The 17,104-nt window shown below is 31.8% G+C and overlaps 1 protein-coding gene across 1 annotated transcript in view; it reads left to right on the plus strand.

The window, feature by feature from the left end:
- LOC100733432 (coiled-coil domain-containing protein 178) overlaps positions 1-16,820 on the plus strand; it is a 54,834-nt gene extending 38,014 nt beyond the window's left edge. Inside the window, exons 5-7 of the mRNA XM_063232028.1 lie at positions 9,340-9,435; positions 9,572-9,708; positions 16,703-16,820. Coding sequence (XP_063088098.1) covers positions 9,340-9,435; positions 9,572-9,708; positions 16,703-16,820 — 351 coding nt within the window. The remainder of the gene's footprint in view (positions 1-9,339; positions 9,436-9,571; positions 9,709-16,702) is intronic.
- The last annotated feature ends 284 nt before the right edge of the window (positions 16,821-17,104 follow it).

Below are 17,104 nucleotides of genomic sequence, written 5' to 3' on the forward strand. Positions count from 1 at the left end.
GCTGGATGTTTGAGATTACATTTTGGTCTTTCGTTTTGTCATTTTCCTATATTTCTGTGTTACAAGTGTTGTTCCAAAGCTTCCCCTGGGCGTGTTACAAATCGCCTCCTATGTCCTGGGCTCCTGTGACTCCTCTGGCAGTGAAACTCCCCATATTGAAAGAAGGTCACTGGGCTTGGCCCAAGCAGACCAGAAACCTCCTCTGGCAGCACAGCTCCCTCCTCAGGTAGTGAAGCTCCCCAGATTGAAAGAAGCTTACTGGGCGCAGCGTCTGAAATTCTTGTTAGTGTGATTCCAAAACAACTATAATTTATCCTATTATTAAATGAGATAATAAAATGACTTTTAAGGATTTAGAGATTATTGTTATTGCCATATTGGACAAGGCATATCAAAGAATTTTAAGTTGAGTTTGCATGGAAAGTTTGTGAATAAGGGAATTTCCTTAGTAAAAGTGTTTTCATAATTTTTTGGATATATTGTTATCAGTGGGAAAAATACTTGTATTGTTAATTTACTAGTATATGTACTATACAGTAAATCCTAACACAACATGCACCCAACTAAGTGGGCTATTTCATACATTTGCCTTAAAATACTTCAAATTAAACAATTCCTTCTAAAATATAGTTAAGATAATAATTATCACTAACAACTTACTAAATGGAAAACCTTGCTAGAGAGGCTGACTGACCAGATAGACTACGAGACATAGCTAATAAATGTGAGAATTATATGACAACCTAATATTTTGAACAATGAAAATAATTTTATAATGCAATTTTCACATGTAGCATATAGATGAAGTGCAATAATATACACATTTCATAGATTTCCTTATCAGATTTACGCTAGCTTTATAGAAGGAACTTTCAGACTTTCTTTCTGGAAATTTAATACATATTTAAATAAGATTTTTTGTAAATCTGATGAAAAACTTTGGTGGAATAGGACTTTAGTGTCTTTTTTTTTAAGTACAGATCACTATAAATCATTAGATTTTGATCTTTTATGTATGTATTAATTGTGGGGCATATATATGTAAAATGCTAAATATCATCTCTGAAATTGGCCTTTGTTATATTTTCTTTTTTAAAAGAGATGCTTAATGTTACCTAAATATTGATTTAAAATATATGCTCAGTAACATGTGAAAGTGTTTTTTTTTTTAATATACTCAGCTTGTAAAAAGCTATTTCTTATAAAAGAACGTTGACTTACAGAAAATCCTTTGTGGGCATCTATGAAAATTATTTTAAGAATTCTATCATCTGACCTACTGAAACAATGTAGCATATTAATATTCAATAATCATTAAATTTATTGGGCATTCTGCTTGGTTATGGTTTATTGTTCTTTTAATTTACTGCTGAATTAGATTTGGGAGTATTTTAAGATTTTGCATCCATATTCATAAGTGAGTGAATATTTCAATGTTCTTAATTTGTGCTACATTTGATAGATTTCCTTATCAGGATTAAGCTAGCTTTATAAAAGGAACTTTGAGACTTTCTTTCTTTCTTATTACCTAGAAAGTTATTACATATTTAAATAACTTTTTTTGAAAATCTGATGAAATACTTTGATGAAATAGGACTTTGGTGTCTTTTTTTTTAAGAATTTGAATTATTTTCCATTTCATAAGCAATTATTTTATTTCATTTCATGATTGCCTTTTCAGGTTATGTATTTCTTCTTGAATATATTTTATAATTTTTAATAGAGCCATTAACCCTGGATATAACTTAAATACATTAAGATTTTCAAATATATGATCATACTATGCTGTAGAATGCTCTTTGCTTTTGCTATACCTACTTTCTACTTATGTACACACTATTTTAAATTTTTAGGTTAAATTTTCAATTTTTAAAAATTGAGTTTTCTAATTTAAGTCATGGCTCTCAGGTTTAATTGTTTTGTAATTTTGTGACCTCTAAAGTGCTTATGTGTGCATTAGTGGTTATAACTGCATTCTTGTTTCTTTAGGCTTATTGTTTCTTTTTACAGTACTGTGCACTTTTTATTTGAATGCTTAATGATTATATATCTAGCTATATAAAGATATACAGTATATGTAAATGTATGTATGCAAAGGACATACACACACACACACACACACACACACACACACACATATGTTTCTTTCCCCAAGAACTATAGTTGCATGTCTTATCAGAAAGCTCTTTGAGAGACATTGTGTGTTCATTGTCTCCAATTTCTGTCTGCAATCTTCCTTTCGATGATTCTAGTCAAACTCCCCCATCACACTGTGCTGCAACTGCTGTTAATGTATCCTATTTTCTTCTTTACAGCACTCATAAAAGATTATGAGACTCATTATAGAATCTATGGTCTAAATTTATTTTAAGACATGTTTTGAATGGCACAATACTTAATGAATAAGTACGTGTTTCTGAAAATTTTTAACATATTCAAAAAAATATCAGAAAACAGTGTTCTAGTATTATCTCACCACCCATATGTAGTTACTGCTAATGTTTTGTTTGTGTGTAAACCAGCAGGCTTTTTAATAATTTTCTAAAAAGTATGTATTATCACATGCCTACAGAATTAGCAGCATATATTGTTCCTAATATATGAAAACTTGTTTCAATATCATAATAAATTTTATTATTTTTCAAGTTTTTAATAAAATTGTTACTAGTATGAGTTTGCAGTATACAATGATTACACTCATTTCCAGAGTTGGTATGTGCACCTAACACTTCACATTTCTTTTTGTCATCTTTTTCTCACAACCTGACCTCCACCTTCCATCTGTCCTTTGATCCTCTATAATTTTAATGGCTTGAGAATTTCTTAAACCCTAGTTATTGAAAATTTTCCATTTTTAAGAACTATAAAGAAGCCTACAACAGATATCATGGAATTTTAAAAATTTGACATACTCATTTTAACAAAATAATCTTTCGATTGAAAAAGCGTAGTCCCAGAGCCATGCACTTTATCATTCTCCCAAGGATTAGAAAACATTTTCATAGTTTCAAAGATACTTAAAACTTTAAATTTGCCTTTTTCCAACTCACTTTTTAAATATTTCCATTAATTGAGTGTGTCAACTTGCATATCATTAATCCTGTAGGTGGCAGAGACTGGTTCCATTATCTAGTAAAATTTTTATAGCACTCAGCACTCAACTAGAGGCTGTTTCTACTCCTTAGCAAATTGTATAAATTTAGATGTTATCTGTGCTAGTGTTGTTTCCATGAATATAAAAAAAGTTTGAACGTCATTGTAACCCCAAATCTGCTTAATGACTCTCAGTGAATATATTCTTTAAATCTAGAGGCCCTTTCTTTAAATATAATTTAGTTATTCTTTAGGCTTAAATTTTTCCTTTTTTTCAAAACAAATAATATAGAAGAAAAATTTTGTAATTAAGTAAAATAGACTTTTCCCATTGTACTGAAAAGCACATATTTAAAATCACTATTGTTTTGTATATATTCTTTACCATATGATTAACAGTAAGAGGAATCTACTCATTGTGATTTTGAAGATATTTACTTTATTGTTCACTAGATTTCTTGCACTTTATAGTTGCATTTAGTTATACTTCTTGTGCATTAACTATTATAAATTAGTTAACTATGACACCATTCTTTAAGTGACAGGAATCCAACAGATTATAAACTCAATAATTTTCTAATAGTTTGACTATTTTGTGTATGATAAACAAGATCTTATATTTTGTATATCACTAATAAAATTCTAATGTTTTGAAATAATTTACATCTATTATTCAGTCAACTTTAATCCAAGCTCCATTTAGAAGAGTATAAACCACAGTTTACTTCAGAGAAACTAAAGGGTGTTGCTCTCAATCATCTTAGTGTAGCTGACCATCAAAAGATATTGCCTAAAAGGACTGATGAATCTGACTTCTGCATAATACAGTGGACGTGCCTATAGGAATATTGAGAACATGGAAGTTCATAATTTTTCTTTAATTGAAAAAGTCCATAGACAGAGATGAGTTATGCTCTAGGCTAGTTATGCCATTATAAACATGTGTGTGCGTATATCACTGTGGTATGCCATGTTTAATTCTTTCAGGAAGATACCAAGAAGAGAATAGTTGGACAAAATGGAATCCATGGTTTTAGTGTTTGAGGGCTTTCCACATTGATTTCCACAGTGTTATCCCAGAATGTTCTATGTGAATATTTGTCATTAAATGTTCAATAGAAACAACACAAATACCTGCTTTCTCCTATTTTTCTCAGCTTTGTACTTTTAAATTGCATCAACCTAATTATTGGGTAATATAGTGCTGAATTAACTTTTATTTTCCTGATTTGAAATGAAATAATTTTCTTTTCTACAAGGCAAATTTATTCTAGTTTTAATTGCAAAGGTTCCTATTCATGACAGACTATGTAAATTTAGATATCACAGCGACTGACATTTTTAATGATCTATGTATTGTCATCTATATAAAAAAATTAATACATAATACCACTGATTCCATGCATTTTATTACTTAGGGCAGCATTAAAGAAATAATGTTAGCCCAGAAGTTGCTGATTGCAATAAACACACATGCAGTGCTTGCGGTATACGCATTCACATTTTGTAACTTCTTGTAGTGAGACCTCTATAAACACTTATTTGGAGCATGGTGGTACAGGTCATTACTTTTTACCCTCAGGCACTGGATTTTCATGTTTAAATTTTATTCTTTTTATTGGAAAATATATCAGAGGCCCATTTCTTGACAGTGATATTTGTTTAGATTGAGAAGTATATCTAATTTTTTTCATCAAACCTACCACACCTGAAGATAAAAATCACAATAGAAAATATTATCCCTATCCCATTTATACATTTTATAGACCTTTATAATGCATAAAGGTTGAAAATGAAAATTTTTAGGCATAGAGATAAAGATACTACAAAGAACATGATGGAACCAATTACATGCCTTTAGCTAGGTAGGAAAGCTTAATTAAATTATTGCTGAAATAATCCTTTGCTACAGTTGTAAAAGCACAAGGTGAAAAGAAACAAATTTATATGGAAATGATTTAAATTTATTTGAAGTTTGGATTTCATGAACTAGTGAGGAAAACAAGATTAGTAATGGCATCAGTTATGAGATTGTACAAAATCAAATGTCATGTGAAAGCAAAGTATTTTACAAACACATTCAAATGTGGAACCAAAAAGTAAAGTGCTCAAGTCTAGTAAAAACCTATGCACGGGGTGACAGAGAATTCTAAATCATTAGAACCACACTGAGGATTATGTTGAATTTCGGAGCCCTGATCTGTTGAAGCAATTAGCAGGACATATTTCAAGCCTAGTATCAAAGAAACAGAGTTCGTGAGATCCAGAGATATAGCAAATAAAATGAGTCATGAATTGTCAATGTCGAATAAAAATATATACTGGTAAGTTAATGTACTTACTAAGTGTTCTAATTTCTTTCATTTTGACCTGAACAATTCCCTTCAAAATTGCTTCTAGAACAACTTTCCAAATGATAAATTTAATTGATATTTGATTACCTAGGAATGTCCTAACATGGCATTCATTTTTAAATGATGATGTATAATGCTAGGTGCTTTATTTTTCTTTCTGTATTTGACATAGCATATACTTTTTTGTCCCCTTTGTTTTTAATGAAAAACATCATCTATTAATCTAAATGAAAATTCTTTGTGTTTGAAGTATGACTTTTGATATTTCTAAGAGTGCCTCATTCTAAAGCTTTGGACAATTTGATTGTATGTTATGTGTTTTATCTCTGACTTTATACCACTTAGTGTCTTGAACTTGAATATGTAGATTCATGTTTTTGTTTGGTTTGATGTTTTACTAATTTGGGAAGTTTTCAGGCATTATTTCTTCAAATATTGTTCTGTCCAGCTCCTTTTCCCCTCCTCTCTCTCTCTCTCTCTCTCTCTCTCTCTCTCTCTCTCTCTCTCTCTCTCTTTCTCTTCCTTTGAATATGTTTGTGTACTTGCATGTTGATATACTTTATGATGTGCTATAACTATAAATCTCTGTTTATTTTTCTTTGTTCCTCAGACTACATTATCTGAGTCAACTCATTTTCAAATTACACTTCCTTTGGCCTGCTCAAATATGCATCTGCATTCATGTAGCTATATTTTTATTTGTTACTATACTTTTCAACTAAAACATTTCCACTTGAGTATCTTTTATAGTTTCTGTCATCTTACTGATATTTTCTAGTTGGTAATAAAGCATGTTTTACTTTAATTCCATAAATATCTTCTTTTAGTTCTTTAAACATATTTTATATAACAATGTCTAAGGCTCTTCTGGGATAGTTATATTGAGTGTGATTTTTTTTTCCTTTTATGTATAGTCCATATGGTGTTTATAGTCATTGTTTTAAAAAAGGACCTTTTATTTTTAAACAATGCAAGGAATATCAAAGAGTTCTGTTTGGAATTTTATAATATATAGACCATTATGACATATTCAGCTTTATTAATTCAGTCCATGAGTAAGAAAGTTCTTTTCATCTTTATTATTCATTTTCATTTTCAGTATTTGTAATTTTCACTGCAGTAGTTTTTAACTCTCTCGGTTAAGTTTGTATCTCAGTTTATTTTAGAATATTGTAAATAGAATTATCTTTTTTATTTCTTTCAGAGCAAGAAAAGTATTGATATGTAGAAAACAACCAATTTTTGCACTTTATTTTGTCCTGATACTTTTCTAGATTTGTCAATCATATCATCAACCAATAGACATAATTTGATACTTCCATTTCTTATTTGTATCTTATTTGCTTCTTTCTCTTGCTTGAATGCTCTAGCTAAAATTTTCAATACTAAATTGAAGAAAAGTGCTAAGAATAGACATCTTTGCCTAATTCTTGAATGTAAAGGAAATGCTTTCAGCTTTTTCCCAACCGATATGATAATGGCTTTGTCATATATTGTCTTCATTTTGTTGAGGTATAATTTTTGTATACCCAACTAACAAAGAGGTTATATCACAAAGGAATGTTGAAGTTTACCAAAGGGTTTTTTTCACATGTATTGAGCAGAATATGTAATTTTCCCTTGATTATATATATATATATATATATATATATATATATATATATGTTCAACCAACTGTGCTCACTGGGTTGAAACCAACTTGGTCATTTTGTATGATTTTTAATGTGATATTACATAGGTTTTGCATGTATTTGTAAGAAATTTTGTCTTATTTTCTTGATGCTGGGTCAAAGTAACCAGCACCCACAATTTATAGGGGGAAAGGTTTATTTTCACTCACAGTGTATAGAGATTTCAATGCATAGTTGGCTGAATTTAAGACAGAGAAGCATGGCAGAGGGGCATCAAATAGAAGAAACAACCCTTGGAAGAGCAGGCAGGAAGCAGGGAAGCAGCAGCATTGAGCCTCCCTCTCCCTGTTGTTCCATGTAGACTCCAAGCCGATTGGTTGGTGGCCCTACATTTGGGGTGGGCCATCTCATTATCCACACCCAGAACTATGCTAAACCAATCAATGGATTAATTTAGTCATCAAATATCCTTAATTCATACTTACACACTCTAGATCCAACTACCAAATCACCATCCATAAGTGCATGAGGTTTTAGAGGGACATCTAGATATAATGTGTAACAAATTTTGACTTTATATTCATCATGGATATAAGTCTTGAGGGTTTTTTCCTCCTTTTCTTTTTCCCCTTTCTTCTCTTCCTTTTCTCCTTCCTTCTTCCAGTCCTTCCTTCTGTGCTTTTTGCCAGAAGGAAAGAATTCTCAAAGATTTTTTTTTTTTACTTTACCATTTTTACTTATGCCCTTTATGAGGACTTATTCTTAGAAAATCACACTGCTATTTCACACTTTTCATGGTCTCATTTTTCCTCCATTTTTGTTTATGATGTATTTTACAACACAGTTATCTAAAAAATATTGTCAAACACATCGACAGATCTTTAGTTTATTTGGCAAGGTGACATTTTCCTTTAGACCAAGACTATACAAGTAAGTTCATATTGATGGATTTAATAACTTGTACTGTTTTGTGTTCTTGTCTGTATTCATCTGAAGTTTACTTTTTTCTATAACATGAACTGGATATGAGATAGAGACCACTTTGTATGTTTTTGAAACAGAGATTCCAAATTGTTACAGCCACATTAAATAAATTCTGCCACTGAACTCATATACAACATTTAAAAAATATTAGTTTAAATATATTTCTACTCTCTGATTATTTTCTATTATCTTTGTTTACTGTAATAATAAACTGTTTTATACAGTTGTATAATAAAATGCTTTAATGTCTAGTATCAAGTTTAAAATATTATATTTGATTTTCAGATACTTCATGGATATTCTTGCTTATTTTTCTTCCAAAAATCATTTTCATACAATTAATCAAAGACTATTTGATTTTATTATATTTTATGTTACTCTGAAGAAGACTGATATTATATCCTATTAAAAGTTTCTACCGCATGCCATTCTTTCATTGTGGATTCTGATGTAGGCTTTTTATGGGAATTCATGTATATGTGTTCTCAGTCTTTTAAAAAATATTCCAAATGCTTTATTTTTAATATAACTTTTATAGTAATGTTGCTATATTTTAAAGAAAAATTATTACTCTTATCGACAAAAGCTATTAATTTTCTCATCATTTTATAGAATCATTTTGCTAAAATCATTTACTATAGTTTTAAATAAAATTTGTTTCCTTGGATGCTTACTCATGTTATCTGAGTTTAAAGCCTTCCATCTATTCATTGTCAATATTTTAATAGCAATATTTGGCTTTATTATCCATTGGGCCTAGTAAGTCATTCACGAAATACAATTAAGTATGATAGTGATTAAAGATATCATGATTTTATTCTTGAGTTTAATAGGCATTCATTCAGAATTTCATAATCTTTTTCAGTACTTGTTTCCTTATATTTAAGTAGCTTTTCCTTTGCTAGTTTAAAATATTAAAGAAACTGGATAGTGAATTTATCAAGTGGTTATTTTAAAAAATGTTTTGATACTTATGTTGTTTTCTTCTTTAATTTGTGCTAATGAATTATGATTGAAAATTTTCTAACTTTTACATCCAAAACATACCTTACTTTATTATGATTAACTATTTACTTGAACATTGGCATAATTTTCTATATTCTGCCAAAAGCTGGCATAAACGTTCATAAAAGGAACCAGCCTATGGTTTTATCATGTACCACTTCAGTTAATGTTAATTAAATTTTGGAAGCTACACAAAGTAAAATACAACCTGTGCCATCCTACATAAAATGATGGATTTCCACAATTCACTTATTTTTTGTTCATTTTTTTAGCTGGATGATTTGAGGAAGACTTATGATCAACTGTACTGGAAGCAAAGAAAATATGAGCATAAGTGCATGGAAGTAGTTAACAAATTTTATGCCGCTGTAAGTTGACTTTTCCTTGCTTCCCAGTAGAGATTCATGCTCTGTTCCCAAATATTAAACATGTAATTAAAATGTATTACCATTTATTTTTCTTTTCTCACCATTAAACAATGTATAAATGATTCTTTTCTTAAAGAAAAAAGCGTGGGATGTTGAACTTTATAATGTTACGAGAGACTTTACAGACATTTCAATACTATATGCTCAAGCAATGGGAGAAAATAAAAGACTTTCAGATGAAATCATCACCATAACAAATCAAATCAGTGAAAGGTAATTCTACAAATAACTTCTTTGTATTTTTTTACTCGGTATATAAAACGTAATAAAGCTCCCCAATTTGTGTTCCGGGATAATATGGTACTGTTCTGGTTATAATCAGCTTGATATTTGTTTAGCAATATTACCAGTGTTAACTCTTTAATCTCTATGGGTCACTTTAGAAAAAGTCAAAAGAACTAAAAAGACTGATCTTGTAATGACTTTAACACATATTTATGCTATGTTTTGTGGGACAAATCCTCTTATATTCAAAGATACTTTAGTTTTAAATACAGTATCTCTATTCAAGTTCAGGATCCCATTCATTCAACCCCGAGTTACACACCAAAGTACTTAAATTTCATAACTCAGAAATCCTAGTTTTCTTGACTTTTCTTTGTATTTCAATATTCCTTTTCAATGTATCAACAAAAGCTGTTCTATGTAGTCTAAATGTACTTTTTAATCTGATTACATTACTGTCCCACCAGAAATGTGATACAAGCAGTTATAGCTCACATGACTTTACAGTGACTTCTGAAACTGGTCTACATGTAGCTGTTGTACACTCTAATCTACAATCTTCATTTTAGTGGGCATGCTTTTTTTCTTTTCTTTTTAAAACTAACCACTATTAGTTCTCTTCTGTATCTGCATTAATCTTTTTTTTTTTTTTTGTCTTTTTCTTTTTGATTGGTACCAGGGATGGAACTCACGATAGGTGCTTAATGCCGCTGAGCTAAATCCCCAGCCCCCATCTACATTAATCTTAACAGGGGAAAATGAGCAGAAATCCCTTCTTCACATAGTCCCCAAAGTTCCTTCAATACATAGTTATCTTTGCAGTCTCATCTTGTACCTGAATTTTACTTTTTAAATTAATTTTATTGGTGTACTTTTACATACAGAATGATCACATTCATCATAAAGAATTTGTACCTATACTTATTATGTCTTATTTCTTTATTTTGTTCAATATTTCTCCTTCCCATCCCCATTTTAAAACTTTGTCTCTATTTTTTTCCTACCATTTTTTCAGTCCCTCTTTCCTTTATTAGTTAGTTTGAATTGTGACTTTACCTCAAATTTTCCTACTTATCGTATTTATTTTCTAGCCCATGTGGCATTTTTTGACATTTTCCTTTCCTGGAATATTTTATCATTCCTATATAATTGCTATGTACAGTATTCTTTTTTTCTGTATTATCTCCTTGTCTATAAAAATTTTGTTTATACTATCACATATGGTAAAATCCAATAAGATACAACATGATAAACTGATGGAGACAAAAGAACCAAAGTTTCATGGGACTTCAAAACAAGATAATATTAAATCACACTAGCTATTTTATTGTCTTGTTTTCTTCAAAATAACTGTTCATACCGTCACAGGCAATAAAATCAAACAACCCAGAAAGAAACCATTCCAATTAATGAATGAAAACATTATAAGCCTTCAAAGCAATATAATGGGAAAGTATGTTTACTACATACTGTTATGTATTCTTACCATTTCTTACACTAGGAAAGTTATTCAGTATTTATACATGTGAGTTTGATTTATTTCACTTATGAGTATGGTTTCAAGCTGTGCCCATTTATTTATAAATATCTCACCGTGATCCTTCTTTATAGCAGAGTAGTACTCCATTGAATAAAAATACCACAACTTTTTTATCCGTTCCTCAATTGATGGACACTTAGGTTGTTTACAAGATCTGGCTATTACAAATTGTGCTGCTATAAACATGGGTGCACATATATCACTGCGGTATGTCATTTTCAGTTTTCTGGGAATATGCCTAGAAGTGGAATAGCTGGAACAAACTTCTAATCCCAGCATTTTGAGAAATCTCCAGACTTACCTCCACAATGGTTGCACCAGTCTATACTCCCACCAACAGTGCAGGAAAGTTCCTTTTCCCCAATGGCCTCCCCAGAATTTGTTGTTGGTAGTTTGCTTGATCCTGGCCATTATTTCAGGAGTGAGATGGAATCTCAATGTAGTTTTAATTTGCATTTCTTTAATGATAATGATGATGAAAATTTTTTCATGTATTTATTTGCCATTTGTAGTAAAATCAACATGGTACTGGAATCAAAACAGAGCCGAAGATCAATGGAATAGATTAGAACTACAAACACACTCAACCACCTTATCTTTGATAAAGGGACCAAACATGTTCACTGGAAGAATGACAGTCTCTTTAATAAATGATGTTGGATAACTGGCTCTCCACATGCTGAAAATTAAAACTAGACCCATGCCTATCACTATATATTAAATTAAAATCTACATGGATCAAAGATCTGAATACTAAAACAGAACACTAAATCTATTGGAAGACAAATTGGGTAAAAACCTTGAAGACATATGGGTAGGTAGAGAATTCATGAACAGGAATCAAATCACATGGGAAATACTTTCCAGAATCAATAACTGGGATCACATCTTATTAAAAAGTTTCTGCCCGCCAAAAGAAATCTCCAGCATAGTGAAAAGAAAACAAACTGGGAAAAAAAATCTTAGTGAAATGTCCCTCAGACAAAGGACTTCTGTCTAAAACATATAAAGAATTTTAAAAAATCAGACCCCCAAAATTCAAAGATCCAGTCCAAAAATGGGAATCTGCGATGAATACACACTGCTCAGATGAAGAAATACAAATAGCAAATAAATACATGTACAGTATTCTTTAGACTGATTCCACAGTTCAGGGGTGAGTTCGGGAAGCTTTCATTGACCAATCGGTGACAGTCATTCCCTAGTATATGTTTGTATGTGGCAGAGATATTCCTTTCCTTCCCTCTCTTCTCAGGTTTACTATTTTGTGTTGTGTGAATAATTGACTGATTTCTATCTCTCAAAATGATTGAGACAATTCAGGAGGACAGACACAGGCACTGACTATTTCTTTTTACTTTCAAATGCTCAGCATCTTCTTAGTTAGTGGCATGCACTGTGTTATCCATTATTAAGTGCTACAGAGAGAGAAGCAGGAAAGCTTTTTTAAGATCACATTTCTTAGTGATCGTGTACCATTGTAAATGACTGAATGGAAACATTAGTAACACATATCTTGTGCTAAGCATACTTCTAAACAATTAAAAGCAAATTTTCCTTTAAAAATAGCCCAAAAGTGTAATTGTTAATACTACTATCTTTTATCATGTTATTTGTTAAGGGAAAAAAACAGAGGCAAAAATACACAAATAGAAGAAGCCCTGAAATGTGGATGCATAGGCACGAGCTGACTCTGGGGATGAGGACTGAGTGAAAGTTAGCATTTGTTGGATTATCGTGCAGTAACAAGCGGTCCCCAAATTATAGTAGTTTGCATCATAAAAAATTATTTTATACTCACATGGAAATTTAGTTACCTGTACTTCATGTTACCTTTTCTGACACCAAGAATGAAGGATTGCATACTCCTGGGCATGTTCTGGTCTACAGAGAAAAGTACCCTGATGAGATCAATTGGTGGCTCCTACAGATTCCATTAGAAGTAATAGCTGTTTCTGGGGCTCACATTCCAGGGAAGGAAGCAATGATCAGGTCTCTCGTATTAGCAGGATATGGAGTCTAATTCTCTGAGAAGAGGTATCTTTAGTAACTGAGAGCATCACAACAACCTATCACATGTAATGGGAACATAACCCTAATCATAGGGAAAAAATTGGATAGCAAGCATCCTGCTTGCCCAGATAACATGTTATGATGTCACTTAGAGGAAAATCTACTGCCTCCTTTCCTAAATTTTTATTTGCTTTCCTTCCAAATCTGCTGTAAGTTTGTGCTTCCCTGTTCCCACAAGCAAAGTTATCTTTTATCTCTCAACACAGAATACAAATTTATATTATAATTTGAACCTGAGAAGGTTTGTAATTTGCTTAAGTATCTTTCTCCTCCTGCTCATTCTTAGTGTTTGTTTCCCTTGGCTACTTTTACTGAAAGTTTCCCCTTTATGTCTAGAAATTCTATACAAAGACATCTAAAGATAAGTTAAACTAATAATTTACAGCCTATTGTTTATGAGACAACACTATTTTCTAATTTACATGATTAGGTATACCCTAGACTCTCTTCCCATTTCCTAGGCCATAATGAACAAAATTCCATTTTATAAAAATTTCCAGTTCTTCCAAAATAATAGTATCTTCCATAATCCATTTGGCACTCTAATTATAATGTGGATTATTATAGAAAATTTCAAAATTGCAAAAGGTAAAATGAAAGATGAAATACTTAAATTCCTTTAATGCATAGAGATATTAGTGCTGTATACTACCAATTTTATATTCTTAATGAATAACTGTCAGCCTTATTTTTATTCTGAACATAATATAACATAATTTTTGTCACATTGTAAGACAAATTTCAGATGCATTGTTTAAATATCTGTATGTGCCTATTATATGAATAAACTATGATCTATGTAGCAATTGCTATAATTTATATTATTTAATTTGTTTTACTACTTTCTATAAATACTACTATGGTGAATTTTTGTTTGGATTCTTTCTTAGCATCATAGTTCTTTTAAATTTAAAGTGGGTTTATAAAATGCATCGACAATAATTCTCTTTCAAAGCTCTTAAAATATCTCAAAAAATACTTTCTTGACCTGCTTAGTGAAGAATGGAATTTGGTGCATATAAAAAGGGCAATAATATAATAATGAATACATCAATCAGGGATTTTACAATATGAACAATAAGCAGTAGCTGATTTTCAAATACACTGGAAAAAATGCTGATGGGATCTTCTTGTACATGGGATATTAGATAAAAAGAGAAGAAGGATGATCAGGCTACTTTATTGAAATAACAAGGCATTGAAGAGGCTCATGTATTCTCTAGAGTAATAAACTTCAGACTGAAGTCACACAAGATTCCCATAGATAAATTTTTTTAGATAACCTTGCAAAATTATAAAACACATGAGAAAACTTCACCCATGAACAAAAATTGTCAGCAATAACCCTTAGTATGTTTACCATTTGAATAATTTGAAAATAATAGAATTATCATAGAATTTAGAAAATAAAATTACTAGATTCATTTACCTTCCTAAGTTTAAAGTCACTGCAGGAACAAAGTAAACATTGAGCATTATGGAAACAGTTGAGGTATATTTGAAAATAACCCTCTAAAACCTATATTATGGATGATACATTGTGTCAACTTGAGAAGTTTGGAAGTTTAACTAAGAGACTCAGCAGGAAGCTGGGATCCTTACTTTGTAAATATCCTCATGTTATGCAAGAGGAAGACATGGAGATTTTCTAAGTGTTACATCTGCTCTGGAGGGAACCTGGTGCCTCCATACAATGTAACAGAGGAAAAAAAGCTTCTCTTCCCTCTTGCTCTGGTTGATGTGCTGGATGCTGCCTTGAACCATTGCCCCTGTGCCATGTCACCCTGCCTTAGAGCCAACTGAGTATGGACCGAAACCTTCTCCACAAATCATGAGCTACACAAACCTTTCCTTCCCTCATTTTAGGTCCCTGCTATTTTGTCCCAGCAACTAGAGAAAAGTAACCAAGACAATTTATAAACAAGTAAACTATATTCCTTTTGCTGCTAAAAATTTTATTAAAAACAACTGATACATCTGGGAGCAAACTAATCAGTGTACTAGGAAACATAAAGTAGAAGCCAGAATGCAATGAAGAGAAACAAGGAAATAAAATACAGACTGAAATTTAAAAGTTGTGGAAAACTAAATAAGAAAAAAAAGAGAAGAGAATGGGAAAAGTGATCTTCAAAAATATAATGAGATTCTATTAGTTTTAAAGCATGAAACCTTGGATTTAGACATCACAATAAATCTCATACAAGATAAACTCAGAAATAAAATTTTAATGTTTTTACACTCTTGCTTACTCTTGTTAGAAATGTCAATCATAAAACATCACATGCTTTATGTCGAATTTCTTTTACAGTAACAATGTCTGCAAATAGTTTTCCTTCTTTCCTTCCTCTAAAAGACAGTGCCTCCATCTGTCCTTCCTCTCTGCCCTGTACAGGACATAGTTTACATTTGTCACTTCTTTTCTTGACATTTTCATTTATTTTTGCCCTTACATGCCTTTTTTTCCATCTTCCAATTTAAAATGAAAGATCAGCCTTCATTTTTTCACAGTTACAATGTGTCTCTCTTCTCTTCTTGTTAAAATGTTTATACGATTAGCAGATTTTCAGGTTATTAGCAGGTTATTAGCAATGTCTGCTTAGCTTTTAGTTACTTTTTTAATGTATGTCAGTTTGGCTACTGAAACCTCCATAATAAGCGAAAAAAAGACGTTCCTTCTGAAATCTACTGGGTAGTTTTTAGTCCTTTTGTAGTCCATCTATTTATTTTCTTCTTTCTCTGCCCATTCCCATCTCTCTGTCTCTCTCTTGCACACACACATTTGCATGTGTAATATAGATATAGACACACATATCCATATCCATATACCCATATTCACTTTTTAATTTCACTCCATATTTTTTATCTCTCCCTAGTATCATTTCGATACCTGTCCATATCTATCACTTAGCATATCTGTTAATTCGTCTCCTGCACTGTCATTTACCAAGTTCCCTCTTTGTATATCCTCCTCTATCCCTCTGTTTCATCTGTCAGCCAACATTTTACCAACTTCCACTGTTTTTCTTTTAAATATTTCTCCAGTGGCTGCCTTTCTTTTTCTTTATCTCAATTACCAATAAAATGAACCAGGCTGTAATTGTTTCTTGGTCTAAATACTAAAACTGGCTTTCAGCTGGTTTTTTTTATGAACACTTAGTTGCCGCATAGGCAGTGTCACTGGGATGATCTAGCTACAGAGGATCTAGATACTTACTTTCAGCCACTTAAATTTCAGAGGCTTCTTGCCAGTGATGAGATCAAGCCCCTTCTTCCAGACTGGATCAATTAGTGTTTTACTAGAAAGACAGATATAAGACAAGATATACAAACATCTAAGAAATTACAGATAGACTTACGATGGTTCCCTAGAATCGGATGTGGAAGAGTGCAGGCGGGGGGCCGATCTGTACACAGGAGACAGGAGGATTTAGTCCACGGTCTGGAGCTCAATGCCGTGTCCCCTGAAGATGGGCAGCCGGGTTTGTAATGGAAGGCTGAAGAGTCTAGGGCAGAAGCTGAAGAGTTCACACGCGACACCAGAAGGTGAGGTCTAACCCGAAGGCAAAGACTGAAGCTCCTCTGAAGAACACAAGCAGCTCTGTCCTTCCTCATTTCCTCTGTACACCATCCAGATGACAGCTGCCCTACGGTGGGTCTTCTACATCCTAAGCTATACAATTACTGAGTCAGTTTAGTTAAATCTCTCTTCACTGAACTGCTCAGTTGACACAGTCAATCAAACAATACACAGACTGTCGGACTAGACACCAT

This window comes from Cavia porcellus, unplaced genomic scaffold, assembly GCF_034190915.1.
Source record: "Cavia porcellus strain 051 isolate PalLab524CR breed Dunkin Hartley unplaced genomic scaffold, mCavPor4.1 scaffold_20, whole genome shotgun sequence".
In the NCBI taxonomy this organism is placed as follows: Eukaryota; Metazoa; Chordata; class Mammalia; order Rodentia; family Caviidae; genus Cavia; species Cavia porcellus.